The following is a 19035-nucleotide window of genomic DNA, read 5'->3' as shown; positions in this document are numbered from 1 at the left end:
CTGCTTGGGTCCAGCAACGCCCTCCCCCACACCAGTCCAGGTTCCCTGGGGCTTGGCTCCCATCTATATGCCCTCCTCGAAGCCCCTGGAGCTGTTTACCCCAATGTGCCCGCCCCCGAAAAACGCTGTATGCCTGGGGGTGTCTCTCTTGGCGACAACTCTCATCAAGGTCTGAACCTTTTCTCCCTCTCCTTCCCCCCCACCAATGTTTGTGTGTCTACAGATGGAAGGCGCAGATGGGGCTGCTGTCCCCCCGAGCTTGGCCGATCGCTCCCATCGAAGCAGCATCTCCTCCATGTGTGCCCGATGTAGGTGACATTTGGAAGGCAGGTGGTGTCTCTTAGAGGAGGGTGGGTTGTCTGGTGGTTTCGAGTGTAGGGATTGGAAGCTAGGCCCCTGGGTTCTTTTCCCAGCTTTGGGAGGGGAATGGGCTCTAGAGGGGGACAGGGGGGTAAAGAGAGGCAAGACTTTTGGTTTTTGTTCCAAACTCCGGGATTGGATTTACTAGAGCGTCTCACGCTTCATAGCTTGTGTAGGCTGAACTCATTACACACCCTGGGCTCCTTATGTCCCTCCATTTCTGCATCACCCCTTCCCCCCCAGTTCCCAGTATGGCATGCTCCCATTCTCCTCTTCCTCAGGAACTCCTGCAACCCCATTCCCTTTTTCCCCCATGCCAGGGCTGTATAGGGCCTCCCATTTCTCCCTTTCCAGTTTTTGTGACTGTTTTTCACCAAGTTCTAGAGGGATCTGCCTAGGATATTACTGGAAGTTTTGGAGCGACTCGGATGTAGCATTCAAAAGCTACCGTGTTACAGACAGAGAAATGCCCTGGAGTTGAGCATAAAGATTGATATAAGCCAATGGCTTTCAAACTTTTTTACTGGTGACCCCTTTCACATAGCAAAACTCTGAGTGTGACACCCCCCCTTATAAATTAAAAACATTTTTTATATATTTAACACCATTATAAATGCTGGAGGCAAAGCAGGGTTTGTGGTGGAGGTTGACAGCTCGTGACCCCCTATGTAATAACCTCACAACTCCCTGAGGGGTCCCAACCCCCAGTTTGAGAACCCTTGATGTAAGCCAACTCTTGGGCCTCTGTTCAGTCAGCTGTATCATGGCTACATCAGGTCAGGACTTTTTCCACGCATTGTTTGTCACCCAAAGATTCAACTTTGCCAAAACCAAAACTGTTCATGAAACAGGGTCGGTTTTGACAAATCTCCGAGCTCAAAAACTTTCGGGAAAATAAACTGTTTTGCAGTTAACAGGCTGTGTCGTCTTTTTTGAACCAGAGAGTTCTGAGGGTTTGAGTCAAAATGATGTGTTGTTTGGAAATTTTAGCAAATATAGATTAAAAAAGATCGAAATTGAAATGCATCAAAACTGATCTGGACTGAACTTTGTCAACTCTTTGGTTTGTGAAAATGTTCATGTTTTTTGACTTTTTATCTTAATTTGGGATGGAAAATTTTTTTGGGTATCAAAAACTTTCATGAAACAGGAAAACCGTGACCCTCTGCTCTCCTCTTAGCGGTGGATGTCCTGGTATATCTGATCGATGACACTGTGGTGCAGCTGAGCGTGGACAGTCTGATGTCTGTCACTGTTCATGAGCTACATCGCATCGTCCGGGACGCCCTGCAGCTTCCTGAGTGTGCCATGGAAGTCTTCGCCCTGTGGCTCATCTCTCCCTTGCTTGGTGAGGTGCTTGGTTCATTGTCAGGATCTCTTATGTTACACTCCTATCACCCGGCGGGGGCCTGTGCATAGCCTTCTCTACTGTTGCATTATCCAAAACTTTGCAAGTCTCATCACCGCCTTTTACAGGGAAAACTTAAGCACAGAGAGGGGAAGGGATTGGTCTGAGGTCATGTGTAGATTCTTTGGTGGAGCTGGCAATGGAACCTAGGGGTCCTGACTCCCAGTCCCCTCCACTCTAACCATTAGGCCAGGCCACCCCTCCCCTCCCAGAGCGGGGAATGGAACCCAGCAATCTGGTTCCCAGCTCTGAGCACTAAGCCACAGTCCCCTCCTATTGCATGGGATAGAACCCAGGAGTCCTGACTCTTGGCCCAGTGCTCTAACTGGTAGACCCACTGGCCTCCCAGTGCTGGGCATAGAACCCAGGAGTCCTGACTCCCAGCTCTATACACTAGACCCACTGGCCTCCCAGAGCTGGGCATAGAACCCAGGAGTCCTGACTCCTGGTGCTGTGCTGCAATCATTAGCCTGCCCTGTCTTTGCACTGACAAAGTATTTATCTGCTTCTCACTTTGCATTGTCTATTTTGGTAGTAAATGGTTGCTGTTTGATTTCAGGTGGGTTGGAAATGTGTGCCCTGGCTGTTGTGTGACTCAGCCATTGTTTGTTAAAATAAATAAGGAATGAGGAAACTTCCTGTATCCATCCACCTGTGTTCCTAAATAGAGGTTCTGAAATGCTTTCTGTTCTAAACAGCCTCTGCGCCTCACCCTGGAGGTGGCCACATCTCTGTCCTGAGTGAGGGAACCCTGTATAAACATCACCCCAGAGGTGGCTGCATTTCAACTGTTGTCAAAGCAACTGTTGTGTTTGTAATAAAGTGCTTTTGGAATTGGTCCCTCGGTGGGTACTGAGGTATGGCTGCCTCTGGAGTGGGGTGCAGGGACTGTTGATACAGTTCGTTACTGAGCATATGATGTTACAATGATTTACTATGATGAACACTAGTAACAGTCCCTCTTTTGCACACTTACTGGACAATCATTTGCTTTAAGTGCAACCGGGAACCCCGTGCAAAAGTCCTTCAACTGGCTCTGCCCTGTGGTTCCTGAGCCCCCAGCCGGAGGGTTATTAGCAGGAAGTGTTGAATGGCAGGCAGTGGGTTAATCTGGGGCTGTTGATCCTGAGTCTTCCCAGCTGGGAGCATGTCGGGGGCAGAACGGAAACTTCCAGGGAACATCCAGGCAAAATGAATCATTTCGTGGTACTGTTCCAGCTAGCTTGGCTGATGTCTTTGTCACCTGACTTACATCTGTTCCCTTATCTCCCATCAGCTTCCATCCCTAGCACAGCCGTGCTGTAACCTGTCAGATGTTTCTTGCTTACTCTCTCAGACCTCCCCCAATCTCCCCAGCCTGCTGGTTTTCATTGACCCTCTCCCGGTATTAGGGGTCACAGCAATGTCTCACTGTCTTCAAAACTTAGCATCTCAGGCTTTTTAGCAGCTGCAACCAGTATTGCTGGGTTTGATGCCCTCCAGTGTGAAGGGAGACTGGGAGTCAGGGCTCCTAGGTTCTATCCCCAGCTGTGGGAGGGGCGTGGGGTCTAGTGGTTAGAGCACAGTGTCTGGAAGCCAGCATTACTATTATATAAGGTGTTGCATCTGTCATTAGGGCACAGTCTCTGTCCAGGTGTCATGCTGGGACTATGGCTACGTTTTAGTCATGGGTATTTTTAGTAAAAGTCATGGACAGGTCACAGGCAGTAAACACAAATTCACGGCCTGTGACCTGTCCATGACGTGTACTATATACCCCTGACTAAAACTTGGGCCGCGGGTGCTCGGGGGGAAGGGGAGCGGGCCACAGGTGCTCGGGGGCGGGGGGGGTTGGCAGGGCTGGCAGGCTCCTTACCTGGTTCCATGCTGCTCCCCGGAAGCAGCCAGTATGTCCCTGCAGCTCCTAGGAGGAGGGAAGGCCAGGTGGTCTCTGTGCTGGCTCTGCAGCGCCCACTGACCAGGAACCACAGCCAATCGGAGCTGCAGGGCCAATGCCCGCAGGCAGGGGCAATGCACAGAGCCGCCTGGCCCCTCCGCCTAGGAGCTGCACGGACCTGCTGGCCGCTTCCGGTGGCCCTCCCCCTCTCGAGGTAAGGACTCTCCTCCCCACTCCCAGCCCTGAGCCCCTCTCCCACAGGCTGACAGACACACAGCCTTAGCTATGCCAACAGGTGCGCTATCAAGAACTGCAGGGAGTGGATTATGCTTCAGATCAGTGAGTGTTTGGGATGTTGTTTTCCATCTGCCAGTCTCCATTGCCACCTGTGCTTCTGCTGCCCTCAGTTAGCAGCACTGTCTCCCCCTGTGGCATCCCAACCTGCTGTGTGAATGGCCTTTGCATCTCCTGCTTGGGACTCCAATGGTCAGGAGCACAGCTGTTACCCCTCCTCTGCCGCCTCCCCCAGTCTGTGGGGACAGAGGGAGCATTCACAAAGGGGGGAGGGACGGTGAGTTCTCCCTTCCCACCCCACCTCCTGACTGTCCCTGGGCCCTGGCAGTGTTGAATTTAGTAGGTTATAAGTGGTTTAGGAGGGCTGGTCTTTTATTTTTATTACGGTAGTGCCTAGAGGATCCAGGTGACAACAGGGCCTCTTTATGGGGTGTGCATTATTGGTAATATGACAGTAGTTCCTAGAGGTCCCAGCCAAGATTGGAGCCCCATTCTGAGGTGTGCATTATTCATAGTACAGTACTGTGATTCTGTCCTGATAACTGGGAGAAGAGTGGGGGCAGTGGGGGCTGGGAGCCAGGACTCTGGGGTTCCACAGTAGTATTAATAACAACTTCAGGCTGGGTTCCCTGGACAATTGACTCTGTATCTGGCTCCTGGGCTGCAGGGCTGATGCTCTTTTAGAGACTCTCTCTTTCTGTCTTAGAGGTGCAGCTGAAGCCGAAGCACCAGCCATACAAGGTGTGCCGCCAGTGGCAGGAGCTGCTCTTGCGTTTCACTGATTGCCAGGAGGATGAGATCATGCAGGGTGCGTGTGCGAAGCTTCCTCGCTCCTTTGTGGCCCACTGACACCCCCGCCTCGACCTTGGAATGCCCTCCTCCAATTGCTGAGCTCATCCTGCCTGGCTTAGTTGTACAGAGGGGAGTGTACACCAATGGCTAGAGTGGGTGTGTGTGAAAAGAGCCAGGACTCCAAGGGGGATGTGGTCAAGTGGGTGAAAGCTTTGGGAGTTAGGAATCGTAGGTTCTAGTCCCAGCTAGGGGAGGGGAGGCATCTAGTGGGTTAGAGCAGGGAGCGGGAGTCAGGGCTCTGGGTTTCCATCCCCAGTTGGGGGAGGGCAGGGAATCTAGTGGGGTTGGTAGCTGGGGTTCTCTTCCCAGCTCTGACCTTTGTTTCCGGCCTGGCTGGCTCCCCAGTTTCCAGGAGGCGGTGGGAAAGCAGACTCTTGGGCCATGTACATGTCTTTACTGGGGTGTCTCTTGTCTCCCAGATGAGCCTTCCCTGCAGTTCAGAAGGAACGTGTTTTTCCCGAAGAGAAGGGAGCTGCAGGTGAGCACATGGGCTCCTATCTGAGTCTCCTCTGCTGGTGTCACTCACCTCTGACTGTGTGGCGAGGCCTTTTGCATATTGATCAACTTATTGTTTAGCCTCTGATTATCTGGGGAGTTAAGAGCCTAACCCACTGCAAGCCCACAAGAGATGGGGTTGTTGGGAAATCCCAGCCTTGTCATTCACAGTTTCTGTTGCAGTAGCGCTGCACAGGTGTCCCCTCCCTGGCAACCCTGATTATGGTCCCTGTTGTGCCAGGCACCGCACAGACCATCCCTTACCCGAGGTGAGGGCTACGTCATGTGGGGCACTGCATGGGTACATGCTGAGAGACAATCCTAGAGAGATGGGGGATTATTTTTGCTGTTACACGAATGGGGAAGCTGAGACACAGAGAGGGGAAGTGACTTGCCCAAGGTCACACAGGGGAGTCGGTGGCAGAGCCAGGAATAGAACCCAGGTGTCCTGTGTCCCAATGCCGGGCCCTAAGAGCATTTCTCCTACAAAAACATCTGCTCTGTTTCTAGGCTTTTGTAAAATCTTTCTGCGACCAACCTGGTGTTCTGGACTTTCTGTCAAGCTGTCAAATCAGTCCCTCGGCCTCCTGCTCTGGTTCCTTAGGCATCATCTACAGTGGGAAAGTCACACTGGCTAACCACAGATTTGAATTCTAGCTGGTTCCAGCTCCTCTGGAGATGTTGTAAATTCGGTTTAATTTAACTCTGTTTCCAGTGCCATGCAGCGAGAGACTGAAGCAGCTCAGTCTGTTCATTTTACTGCAAAGCAGATTGAGAGAGGATCTGTTAGTGTGGGAAATCTTCCTGGGGAGCAAGCCCCACAAACCAAAAGGATAGAACTATTTGGGAATTAGTCAACAAAATGATTTGTGTTTGGAAAATGCCAGATTGTGGAAACCAAAACTCTGCAGAAACCTGTTTTGACGCATGTAGCAGGGAAAACTTCTCCAGGCCCGGGAGGGCCACCAAGAAAGAGGCGGGCCAGTAGTGCAGTGGTTAGAGCGCTTTCCTGGGATGTGGGAAACCCGGGTTCAAGTCCTTGCTCTGCCAGATTTAGATTAGGAGCAGGGTGTTGGATGTAAGGGACCCACATTCAAGTGCTTCTATCCTACAGGGTGGGGGGCATGAGAAATTTTGAAACGTTTCAGTTTCCTTCTCCCATCAGAACAAAAACAAATGTTGAAACTTCAAATTTTTCCATGCAATGGAATTGCTTCCCAGCCAGTTCCACTACAGGGCTCTCAACTAGCAAAGAGAGGCAGAAGAGGAACCACTGGGTAGAAGTTGAAGGTGGACATGTTCCAATTAGAAATAAGGCACCAATTTTTAACAGTGCAGGTGATTAACCACTGCAACGAATTCTCAAGGGGAGTGTCGGAGTCTCCATCTTTTGAAGCCGTCACATCAAGGCTGGAAGAGATCGATCGGGGACTGGGCTCAATACAGGGGTAGCTGGGTGAAATGTAATGGCCTGTGTCAGACGGGAGAGAAGATTAGATGATTGATTGAGCCCTTTTGGCCTTAAAATTAACCTCCCAGGCAGCCCAGCTTGAGCCAGAGGTGGAACTGGAGCCACTCTCTGGCCTTAGCTTTGATCACTTCCTTTGACCTGCAGATCGAAAACGAGGCTGTCCTGCGGCTGCTCTACGAAGAGGCCAAGTTCAACATCCTGGAGGGACGCTACCCGTGTGATGTGGAGGACTGCGAGCAGCTGGGGGCCCTGGTCTGCAGGCTGCAGCTGGGTCCCTACGACCAGGACCAGCATACAGCCTGTGCCTTGAAGTAAGGGGATTGGGGGGCATTGTCTAGAGCAGAGGTGTCAGTCATCTGGAGGATCAGCCTTTTAACTGTGTGCCGGGGTATAAACTCAGGGCTATGTACTCCCCCTTGGATGCCCAGTAGGTCTCCCATTGGGGTTGGGGTGGGTCTGGACCTGGGAGCAAGAGGAGAGCAGTCTTTATGCAGTTACTAGGGGGGCTGTATGCTTGGTAGCTTGCGTAGGCCAAGCGCATTGCACAGGGGCTCCATACATCCCTCCACAATTCTCTAGGTGCCACCCTCCAGCTCAGGGGCACCCTCTCAGAAAAGCCCTCTCCCCTATGCTAGGGGTTTTGGATGCCACACAGTCCCCTTACTCCCATGTCAGGGTCTCCCATTCTCCTCCCTGTGCCAGGGGTTGTGTGCATGCTCCTTTTTTCCCCCCTTCTCCCCTTTATTCTTTCCATCTGGACAATTAGTCATTTGGGATGCAAATGTGTTACTCTTGGGAGGATGAGCAGAGAGAAGCAGAGGTGGTGTTATGCTGAAGGCGTTAATAGAGCCATCAACTAATTGTTTGATTTATGCACAAGTGCTTGACCCTGCCTGTGTAAATCACATGAAACAGAGGCTCCATGCGTCCTCCGTATTTTCCCCTTGTGGTTTTTCATTCCCCCCCCCCCCCCCCCAATCCATTGGGTTCTGGCCATTGATGCCTAGAACGAAATTTTGGTAACGGTCAGATGCAGCAGTCAAAAACAATTGTGTCTATACAGAGAAATGCCATTGAGTTGAGTGTAGAGGCTTTACAAGCTGTGGCAGCTACGCTTCTGTTCCTGCGCTCAGTTATCGGTCCAGGAGCAAAGCTGTAGGCTGATTGTTGCTTTCCCATTTTCATTCTTCATTCTCCCATCTTTCTTCTCTTTCTCTCCTTCTTTCTTCTCTCCCTTCCCTACAACAGTTGCTGCTCACCCCCTCTCCCTTTCCATCTGCTAAAATGATCAGCCATGGACTAGTCTGACACTTGTCATCTTAGAGCTTGACCTCCAGTGAGATTAGTGTGTGTCATGGGGAGCGGACCCCTTAGAGTATCATTAGAGACTCAGATGTGTCAGTTACATTCAGGGCAGTTCTTCCCCCCCCCCCCCCCCCAAGCAATTGGTTCAGGCTCTCTGTAGACTCAGGCAGGCCTCACCATGTTGCTTGCACTCAGGGCATTCCCCCCAATCCATCTCTGAGCTATTGTGTTGAGCTCTTGGCAGACTCAGGCAGGTGCTGTGATATCAGTCACACTCCGGTGACATTGGGAAGCTTGAGATTTTGTACCATTGGAATGTTATGCAAGCCACAGATACATCATACAGGCCATGCTTGGTCTGCAGGCTGTATGTTTGGCGTCCGTAATCTAGTTGAGTATACTTCCCTCCCAGAACTGGGAATGGGACCCAGGAATCCTGGCTCCCGGCCTGCTGTTGCTCTAACCACTGGACCCCACTCCTTTCCTGGAGCTGAGAATAGAACCGAGGAGCACCAGCTCCTAGTCCCACTGCTGAATGTGCTTTCCCATGCTTGGAGTCATGCTGGTGAATGAAGATGGGGCAGGTTTCCCCTACTCTGTGCAGCTGGATGCTCCTGGTAGGGGGTCTGCTGATCCCACGCAGCTCACTCGCTCCCAAAGAATGCGAGATTGGCTGGGATCCTGAGCCAGGATAATGGCTCACTGTCCCACCCAGCAATGCTCTGACTGTGGGGCAGCTTCTGTGGGCTTGCTTGTGAACAATGGTGCTATTCAGTGAGGTAATGCGTGCTGCATTGCAACACCCACCTCTCCTGGTGAGTCTAGTCGCAGCTGTTTAAAATGTGCCCTCCACCAACCTGTCTGTGTGCAGAACGGAGATGATGCCAGGGATGTACTTGTAAATATTCTGTAAGCTGTAATGCTTCTGATCCTGACTGTGGCAGAGCTCAGAATAGAACCCAGGAGTCCTGTCTCTCTTCCTCTCCTTCCTGGGTGGTATCCACACAAGTTACAATCTCAGCAGGGGAGCTGGAGAGGAGGGGGGATGGTTAACTGGATCAGGAGGCTCCCTTAATGGGGGAGCGTGGAATCTCAGTAAAGAGGGTTATGGGGAGGGAGGTGTCATAGCCCAGGAGTGGAGGGGCTGAAGGGGAGGGAGCTGTCTTAGTCTGGGAGTCATGGGGGGGCAGCTGCCCCCATGCTCTGAGAGCTGTGCTGTCCCTGCAGGGAGAAGCTGGAGGCCTTCCTGCCCGCTCATCTGTGCCGGCGGGGGCACAGCCTGCTCACAGCGCTGTGGAAGCGGGGGGCCAAGCAGCCAGCCTACGAGCAGGGGCTGCTCCAGGCCTACCAAACAGTGCGGGAGGAGGCAGCCTGCAACGAGCCTGAAGCTCTGCGCCAGCACTACCGGGCCTATCTGCAGAGGTGCCACCAGCTGCCATACTATGGGTGAGTCTGGGCACTTGGTTGCAGAATAACCTGGTAACTCCTGCACCTGTCAGTATGGGGGGGTGGGTTGGGAATCCCAGCCCAACAATCCCACCATCTCCCCCGTTCACGGTCTGCCTGTGCCCCTCAGGCAGGGACCTAGTTGTGCAAGAACCATTTCCTGGCCGTAGCGTGACAAGATCTCGTAATAGCGCCTGTATCTTTGCTGTCTGTGGTTTGGAGGAGATGGGGGAGGAATATGGTGCCCAGGGGGACAAATCCCCAGGTCTTCCCAATTCTGTTAGTGAGCGCTTGTGCAATCCGAGCACTTCCCAGTGTGAGGCCTACCTGCCCTGGTGCGACAGGTGTGTGTGTGTCTCTCCAGCTGCGCTTTCTTCTATGGGGAGATTGACAAGCCAGCCCAGGGCTTCCTGCATCGGGGAGGGCGCAAGGCAGTGTCGGTCGCCATCAGCCTGGAGGGTGTGTACGTCATGGATAGCAAGGAGAAGGTAACACTGCTCAGGGGATCTCCAGTGGTGGGGGGGTGCATGAGAGCTGTGCACAAGAACATGGCTGGAGGCTGCCTCTGGATCCCCCATATCCCTACAGCACCTCCTAGTGCTGCCCAGATACTCCCTGGACCACCCAGAGCCCCCTAGTGCTGCTCCCCACACTCTAGTGCCTCCTAATACTGCCCATTTGTGTGCTCTGTTTTCCAACGTGCTGAGCCAGCCAGTCCCCCTGCTATGGGGCTGGATCACAGCCAGTGCCCCCTAGAAGGGAAAGACCCCATGTCCCATTCCCCACCCCCAAAGCCAGCCAGCCAGTCCCCCCGCCCTGGGGCTGGATTGTAGCTGGCACCCCCTGGGAGAGAGAGGTCACATGCTCCGTCCCTCTTTCTATGGCAGCACGTCTTGCTGGGCCTGCGGTTCCAGGAGCTCTCGTGGGACCACACGTACCCCGATGAGGAGGAAGAGCACATCCTCTGGCTGGAGTTCGATGGGGAAAACGAAGGGATCCTGGTCAACAAGCTGCTGAAGATTTACTCCAAGCAGGTGACTGGGATCTCTGGGGTGTTTTCGGTTTCTGGGCCCCATCCAGCATCTGGCCACCCCATGGAGGCTGCCAGCGAGCAGCAGGGGGTATAGTCAGTGCTTGGAGCAATGCTCCCGTCACAGCACTGGCTGTCTTCCCCTGCTGCAGCCTGGATTTGTTTCACAGGCCAAAAAAACAGCCACCGCACTGGGAACAGGCTCTTCTTGGCGCTGGGTTAGAGGAGGAAGTCTCCAGGTCCCATTCCCTGAGCCAGCCAATCTCCCCCTGCATGGGGCCTGATCAGACCTTGTGCCCCTATAGAGGAATGGCCTCCTGTCCCATTCCCCACCTCCCTGAGCCCGTCAGTCCCCGCTGCGCCCTAGTGAGGAAGGCCCAGCTGACTGACAACCCCCTCTCCCTGCAGGCAGAGCTGATGAGCGGCCTTATCGAGTACTGTCTGGAGCTGAATGTAGCAGCGGAGGCATCGGCCCTGGAGAACAGCACCCTCCAGAGCCCCACGCTGCCAGCTCTGGCCAGCAAGCAGCGCCCCAAGCTGCGACGGCAGAACAGCGTGGTCTGCAGCCGCATCCAGCACCTCGCCACCATAGACTACATTGAGGATGGTAAGGGGGCCGGGGGGTCTCATCCTGGGGTGCTGCACCCAGCTTGGAGCCACAGCTGGGCCTGCCCTGCCCTCTACCAGTCCTTTGGAACCTCCTGTATCTCTCACTCGAGTCACCCCTGGTGGAGTCTCATAGCTCCATTATCACCCCAGCATTACCAGGGGGACCAAACTGGTGGGTGAGTCAGTGGCAGAGCCTGGGATAGAGCCCAGGTGTCCTGGCTCCCAGCCCCCGCTACTGTAACCCACTAGACCCAACTCCCTTCCCAGAGCCAGGGATAGAACCCAGGAGTCCTGATGCCCGTTCCTCTGCTCTAACCACTAGACCCTACTTCCCTGCAGAGCCAGTGAGAGAACCCAGGCATCCTGGCTCCCAGCTTCCCCCCCTCTTCCCCTAGTGAGGACAGAACCCACAAATCCTGCCTTAAGCGCTGCTGTGACTCTCGGGAGCTGTGTCTCGGGGGAAGCAGTCATTTTGTTAGCCATTTTCAGCTCCCACCATTAAGCTGTGGTCCCGTGGAATCCAGTGAGTGAATCCAGGGCTGACTTGTGCCTGTATCTCTCCTCCCCACCCTCTTACCCGCTCCTTGGGCTCCAGGTAAAGAGATCAAGCGTGTGAAACCCAAGAGGACAGCCTCCTTCTTCACCCGCCAGTTCTCACATGGTGCTGCCTCCTATTCAGCTGTGCAGGCTCCAGCGGAGAGCCTGGAGCAGGGCTGAGTGCCGTCTTCGCCGGTGCACAGGGAGCAATGGACCGATCCATCTGGGGCATGCCCTGTGCCTAGCATGCTGGCTCTCCTCCTAGTGCCTCTCTAAGTTATTCTGTGTTAATTTATACCAGTGGGATCCCAGCTTGCTGCATCGAAAGTCTTCTGCAGCCATTCCAGCCTGAGCCCTCTGGTGCCTGGGCTCCTCTGGTTATGTTGCTTTGAGTGTTCTCTGCAGCTGGGCAGTGACACCCCCTCCTTCCCCTGGGTGGTGGAAACCTCCCGGTGTGTTCTACTGTATGTGTGCTGGCACGCCGCCGCTGATTTCAGTTGGCACCGATGTAAAAGAGGAAGAGCAGCCATGCCAGCTCGCCAAGCCAGTATTGCTCTGAGATCATCTCTTCCCTCCCCCCGGGCACTCCTAGACCTCTGATTGCTGCCCTGACAGTGAGTGTGCTCTGCATCGTTCCTACCCCAGAGCTCCAAGTCTCTCCCCCCAGGGTGAAGTGTCCCGTCAACACAGACTTCACGGAGTGCAGGGCCAGAACCTGCCTGCCTGTGCCCATCAGTTCAGCACATCAGGGTCATGTGGCACCTCGCTTGTCCTGAATGGGGAACTCTCCTGTCTCTGAATGTCACCTCCCTTGAGGGGAGGGATTCATCCGGTCTCCCGCGCAGGGCGGGAAGGGCTGTGCGGCGTTGGTTCATTCCACATCTGATAGAATATTGAGGTGTCTTGGCTATATCTCCTGGTGCGTCGTTCCATTTTCCAACCTGTGTGGGAGTCAGATGGGGAAGGGGGATAGTGATTCTGACATAACCCTGCCTGCGTTTCTGGGTGAACTGATCGCGTAGCAGCTTTAAGACCTTTTTGCAATTCAGCTGGGGGAGTCTGATTTCAAAGCTGGCCTTGCCTTTGGTCCGTGGCTAATTCAGTCCAGGAGAGGTAGGCACGAGGCATTCAGTGAAGTGAAGCGGGGAAGATTGCTTTGCTGCCAACGCTTCAATGAGAAACAAGCCTCCTGGGCCTATCAGCTCAGGACATCTCACCAGCCCTAAAAATCCCTTCCTGGCTCCTGCATCTACTTCCTGCCCCAGGAACTCAGCCCGCTTTCTGGAGGGGTTTGTATGTGTCGCCCTTTCTGTTGATGGGATATTTTTCTCGATGGCTGGACAAGTGAGTTGCTGGTGCAGGAAATGGGTGATTCCCCCACATGAAGCCTTGTTCAACTGTGAAGGAGAAGTGCTGGGGTATTAACACAAAGGATCAGTAATTGACTGCAGCAGATTTCCTTGCTGGACGTGCAGCTGTTGGAAGGAAGAAGCTCCTTGCTTTTCTGAGACTGCTTTTTGGTCTATTTCAAGTTGGGTGTGGTGACATGCCAGGGATCCACACTGCTTTGCCCTATCCATTCAGTACACAGAGGCTGTTTTGAACAACTCAGTCTGTGTCTGTGGTTTGGACTTGAGCTTAAGGGGTTTAGATACACCAGCCCTGTTAACTTTAACAAGAGCTGTGCATCTAAATCTCTTGCTTCATTTTTGAAAATTTTAGCCTTAAAACCCCAGCACTGCACACTTTCCTGTGGGTGCTTTATTTCCCTAATGGGGAAGAGCTCTAGTGGGTGCTTATTAAATGACTGTGTTGCTTGTTAACCTCCCTCCCCTTTTTAAATCTGCGCTGTGCTATCTAGGGTAGGTGGAGACATCCTTTTAATATGGAAAAAACCCTTTCAGGGTGGGATGTTTAAAGGGACAGAGGGGATTTAGTCTCTGAACTCCTGTTGAATTTCACTGGGATTTGGGTGCTGATTGGAAACCCTTAGCCTTGCTCACTGCAGTGCTGTTTGGGAGTGGGAAGCAAGCTGAGAATGTGAAAGTGGAATAAGTCAGTTTCCCCATCTAGACAAACCCTTGGTGGCTGGCAGTGGCTTTGTGTGCGTGGGCATTCTGGGGGAGGAGGTGACATCCCCCAGGGGTTTTGAGAATCTTAAGCCATACAGAGCTGCCAGCCACACACCTCAGCTGCACAAGCACAGCACATGCTGCTGTGCTCCCCAGTCTCCATCATGCACGTCACCTTGGAAATCTCTCTCCTACAGCAGCGAGGGTTTTCCAGGGATTGTACCACGACAGTTCACATGTTGCCTTCTCAGCACTCCCCACCAGGGAACCAGATGTTCCTGCTTGTGGACTGAGCCTGGATTGCAGTTCATTCCCCTGCACTGCCTAGAGAGGGTAAACGGCCATAAGCTATAGATCTAAACTGCTTATCACGTGTTAGCAACACTTGTGCCAAAAAAGCTTTGCCTTCTTCCCCCGGGAGTTGGCAGCTGAGCCCATGGTGCAGTCGGGGTGGGGCTGGCATTTTGAGCTCAGTGTCTTAGATTTCCAATGGGTTTCAGGCACCAACTCCCATTGAATTTCAGTGGGATTCCCCTGCGCTCCTTTGGGGAAAAGCACTAGTCCCCATCTGTTGGCTTTGAGCACTTGTCGGTGCCAATGCGGCATCCAAACTGATCAGCAATCAGACTACTTGGAGGGTGGGACTGTCGCTGCCTAAGGGGTTGAAGTGTTCATCTCGGGTTTCCCTTGGGAATTTCCAAGTGGTCTTGTCCTCAGTTCCTTCGGTCCCTCCTGGCATTGCAGCGTTGCTAAGCACTGATGTTGCTGATCCAGAGGCAGCAGGAGTGGGAGGCATAGGCAGACTTTCCTCTGGGGCAGAGTTTGTTCATGGATCGTAAGGTAGAAAGATGGAGTTTTTCCGTGTGTTACCAAGTGGCTTGGCTAGTTTCAGAACCTGTTTGACAGCAAAAGTGTAAGGTGGGGGGGAGGGGGATTCAGTTTAGGGAAGGAAAAAAATTAGGCTCCAATTATTTTTAGGGTTGGCTGGAAAAGCTGCAGCACTTAGTGGAAGCAGGCCAGCTGCTTTGCCAGGGCTGGCTGCGTTTGCACCCAAATGGCATGCAAAGCTTTGGCTCTTGTCAGGGACAGCACTGCGTGTTGGGAGGGCTGGCTTGGTGCTGACGGAGGCGTTGATACCGCAGGCTTTTAGATACGGCATGGTGGAAGCACCAGTGGGTTAGCTGGGCCCAACTAACAACTTGTCTAACTTCCCTCTGGCTTGGTAGCATGTGCAGTCCCCTGATTAGTGTATTTCTGGAGCATGTGCCGCTGCCTTAGTGCTAGGTCAGTCAGTGACTAGGGGTTCTGTAGCTGGGGCTTGGATCCAGGTATTGGGCTCTGTCCTCGTCATCTCAGTGGGAAAGGTGGTCTGCTAGAGGGACTTCATAAATGGGCTGATTTCTAGCTCTGCCAGCCAGTGCTCCGGCTCCAGCCATTCTCCCAGTATGATGGCACTGCCCCTTCTGCTTCCAAGCCACATTTGTGATCAGCTCTGTTTTTCCCCAGAGTTGTTCTGACCTAGTTAGCATCTTGTGCTTACTTTGTGCTGTGGTTCCTGTTAGTGCAAAGGTGCAGGACAGCAGTGAATCTAGTTCCAAGCGCTGAATGGAGCGGAAATGGAGGTTGCTAGTGATTTGAGTAAAAATTGTGCAAAAAAATACAGGGCATGATCCTGTTTCAAACTGGGGGTGGGGTGGGGCTTAGAACCTTCCCTGGGGTACCTTGCAGTTTCTCACTGTACTGCAGAGTCAACATGTTAATGTGAGCAATGAAATGGTACACCACAGAACGCATCCCAGTTTCACTGGGGTAAAAGAAAAGTACGCTGGTTAAAGGTGACAGTCATGTTCTCTGGGCAGGAGAACTCTGATATCCTATATGCAAAGGCTGGGCTCTGTCTTGTGCCATGAGACTGAAGGACAAGGCTTTGTGAGGCAGACGTGGATTCTTGCAGATTTGGAGTGGAGCACGGAGGAACTGCTGCAGCTGTGAATGAGCCACAGGTCAGCTAAACACGAGGGCTCTGGATTTCAGTAGTGAGTCTGGGGGAAGTCCAGCCTGAGACTCCTCCAACGGGACTTGATTTTCAAAAAGCAGGTGGTCAGCAATTCCTGCAAACGAGGCCCCTTTTAAGGGTAGCCAGAAGTTGAAGCACCCAAAATCCTTAGTCATTGTTGAAAACTCTTGGCTGAGGCTCATTCATGTTAAACCTGAGACACCCAGTGTCTGAACCCTGAATACTCTGGGCTGTTATGTCAGTAGAAGGCACCTTGAAGCATCTTGTCTCTTTAATGCCGCAAAAGCCTTCAAAGCAGACAAAATGCCTACGTTCTGCATCTGACGGAAGGTCCACTGCAGTGCCAAGTGGATGTGAAACACCGCTGGGTCTTTGCATGCACTCGGGTAAAATTGCTACATGAGGCTGATGGAACCAGGCCCAAAGTATTCAAGGTTCCAGTCCCCCTCTGCGATTGGATTCAGGCTGAGTTGGCGCTTTGGCCAGTGCCTGTTTTGTGATCAGCTTTGGGGACTGCCAATGGGGGCTGTTAAAAACGCTGAGCTTGGCCTTCATTCTGCACTTCCCAATCAGCTTGTGGTTAGCAGGTTGGGAGGGGCCGAGGGAGAAAATAGTTTGCCTCTTACCCATTTGCAACTGCTGGCGATTGCGTAACTGGATTCCTCCTTTTACTAAGTCATATGTCACATCCTTCTGAAAATGACTCCACAGTTCTTGTTACAAACTAAGGGGAAGACTTCTAAAAAGCCCCTGAGCGATTTTGGAGCACAGATCTCTCTGAATTGCCTGATACTTGTGCTCCTAAACACCAGGTCATGCTTCAAAATTCCCCCCTTAATGATTAAAATTGGGCAAAAAGGCTTTTTGGGGGGGGGGGTTAAACCCATTTCATATTTTTTTCTCTTAAGGGCAGTTAGTTACAAGGCAGTTTCACACTGAGGTTTTCGTACTCTAGCACAATGGCTGCAATGTTTTGGGTTTGCAAGATTTTTTTTTTTAAAACAATGTAAACATGCTGTTTGTTTGAGGCTTGGCTAAAAACGCAGGAGGGGTGTTTTAACGACACTTAGGCAACCTCTGGACCCACTTCCTCTCACTTTTGGAAGGCAAAGGGCTACTGTTTTGGTTTCACAGGTGCAAATAAGGCCCCCTAGTACTTTACAAATGATCACCTGGTGTGTCTTCCTCCCTGTCCCCCAGTATATTTCACAACAGCTGCAAGAAGACAGCTTTGGACTCTGACACACGTGTCCAGATCTTCACTGAAGCTGTGCTGTTTACAGCACCTGGAATCACTGTATTGATTTAGACCAGCTGATGTTCTGGCCCATTATCAACATAAAACTCCATATTATTAACATAGGTTTTGAAAAACCTACAACACTAACTAGTTGCCACATGGAGAATTTGGAAGAGCCACTATATTTTTTACCATTGATCCTGTCTCACTTTTGCATTTACCATTAAACTGGTCAGTTTCCCTTTTGGGCATCAGTTCACTTTCTCCTTCTGATGCAGTTGTACTGTGTTTGGGTCTCTGAATGCCATTTAAATCCAAAAAACTTTGTCACTGACCTGTTTTATTTAAAAATTCCAAAAAATGTCTATTCACACCAGGCTTTGTAAACCTTCCCCTTTGTTTTGTATAGAGTCAATTTTGGGTTCTGTGCATACGTGGTCCTTTCATTCCAGCCTTCTTCTATGTTTAATTCTATAAGTCTGTGGAGTGAGATACATATTTTTCACTCTTGGCAAGATCGCATGTCATGTTTGTCTGGTGCCATGATGCCTTTCAGGATAAAATTGCCAATGTGTCTTAAACCACAATCCATACAGCTGGGTCTAAGATCAGTATATGCCCAGCACTTTGTAAATGTGTCTTCAAAGGCAGTGCCATGGAAGGAACTTGACTGAAATGTATTCCCTCTGCTAGCCAGTAAGCAAATCATTCTAATGTAACCTGGAGGAGTTGTGCTTTCCAGGGTGGAGTCTGCCCTCAGAGACCCGAGCTTGTAATGGAGAACCAAGCCAATAATCATTATGCACATCTGTCTGAACTGTATCATTCTGTCTTGAGCTCATTGCATCTTGTATCTGGAAGTGTTAATTCATGTGTGTGTGTGTTTGAATTCCCCTTAACTGGAAATATGTCATAGCTATCTATGATATGCAACACTAAATGGCCTTCTCTTTTTACTGATTTCTGTGTGAATTTTATTTTTACAACAAAAAATTGTGTATATACTAATATTTTTCTTTTGTATGCTACAGATCACTCTTATAATAAAGAGGCTGTTTTCAACAAGTAAGGTGCTACTTTGAGATCTGCTTATAAAAGGTATTCTCTAAGACGCCAGGTGTTAAGATGGGCAGTGTTAATTACAGCATGTGATTGAGGAAGGGAGGAGAGAGCTTGTTTTCAAAGTTACACCATTTCACACGTCTCTCAAAGTTTATCTATGATCATTATGAAATCACTTCTGTCGTAAGTACTCTTCTGGCCCCTATCCCCACAGCATCTAAATACTTCACAATCTGTAATGCACTTCACACCACCTCTGGGACATAGGGCAGTGCTTTTATCCCCATATAACTGTGTGCCTCGGTTTCCCCATTTAAGTGACTTGCCCAAAGTCACACAGGGCAGCGTTAGAGCAGGGAATCAAACCCCAGTCCCTCAAGTCTTAGGGTATGTCTACCCGCCGGGCAGTGATCGATTTTATCACATCTAGTCTAGATGCGATAAATCAACGTCCGAGCGCTCTCCCATCGACTCCTGTACTCCAGCGTCACGAGAGGTGCAGGCACAGTCAACGCAGGGGAGCGGCAGCAGTTGACTCACCGCAGTGACTGGGTCTAAGTATGTCTAAGTATGTCAACTTCAGCTACATTATTCATGGAGCTGAAGTTGTGTAACTTAGATCGATCCTCCCCCCCCCCGCCCCCTCCCCGGTGTAGACCAGGCCTTAGTCTAGCATCTTACCTGTTAGAGGACTTTCTCTCCACCCTCTCACTTTTCTGGTTCTTGTCACGCAAGACAGCAAGCAGCAAAAGAGCAGAAGTCCAAAGTGCAGACAATGCTATGTTTGTTGGGGATAATTTCCAACAAGTATGATTCCAGTTTCCCTACCTACTTCCTGTTTGAGTCCCATTTATATAGTAATATTCTCAGCTATACCTTAACCCGGGGTCCCTAACGCGGTGCCTATGGGCGCCATGGTGCACGCGAGGGCATCTAAATGCACCCGCATCCTGGCCGGCGG

The 19035-nt window shown here is 51.6% G+C and overlaps 1 protein-coding gene across 2 annotated transcripts; it reads left to right on the top strand.

Moving 5' to 3' along the window:
- Window positions 1–202: 202 nt before the first annotated feature.
- FRMD8 (FERM domain containing 8) lies at window positions 203–18077 on the top strand. Of its 2 annotated transcripts, XM_050958881.1 has the most exons (10): window positions 203–308; window positions 1541–1708; window positions 4645–4746; window positions 5210–5268; window positions 6901–7067; window positions 9289–9507; window positions 9872–9995; window positions 10395–10541; window positions 10946–11144; window positions 11742–18077. In XM_050958881.1, the coding sequence occupies exons 1-10, from the start codon at window positions 206–208 to the stop codon at window positions 11861–11863; spliced, it is 1410 nt and encodes a 469-aa protein (XP_050814838.1). In that variant the 5' UTR covers window positions 203–205; the 3' UTR covers window positions 11864–18077. The 2 variants fall into 2 exon arrangements, with proteins under 2 accessions (XP_050814838.1, XP_050814839.1); XM_050958882.1 differs by lacking the exon at window positions 4645–4746.
- Window positions 18078–19035: the final 958 nt, after the last annotated feature.

Source organism: Gopherus flavomarginatus, chromosome 6 (genome assembly GCF_025201925.1).
Source record: "Gopherus flavomarginatus isolate rGopFla2 chromosome 6, rGopFla2.mat.asm, whole genome shotgun sequence".
Taxonomy (NCBI): Eukaryota; Metazoa; Chordata; order Testudines; family Testudinidae; genus Gopherus; species Gopherus flavomarginatus.
This window is presented reverse-complemented; position numbering and strand designations above follow the sequence as displayed.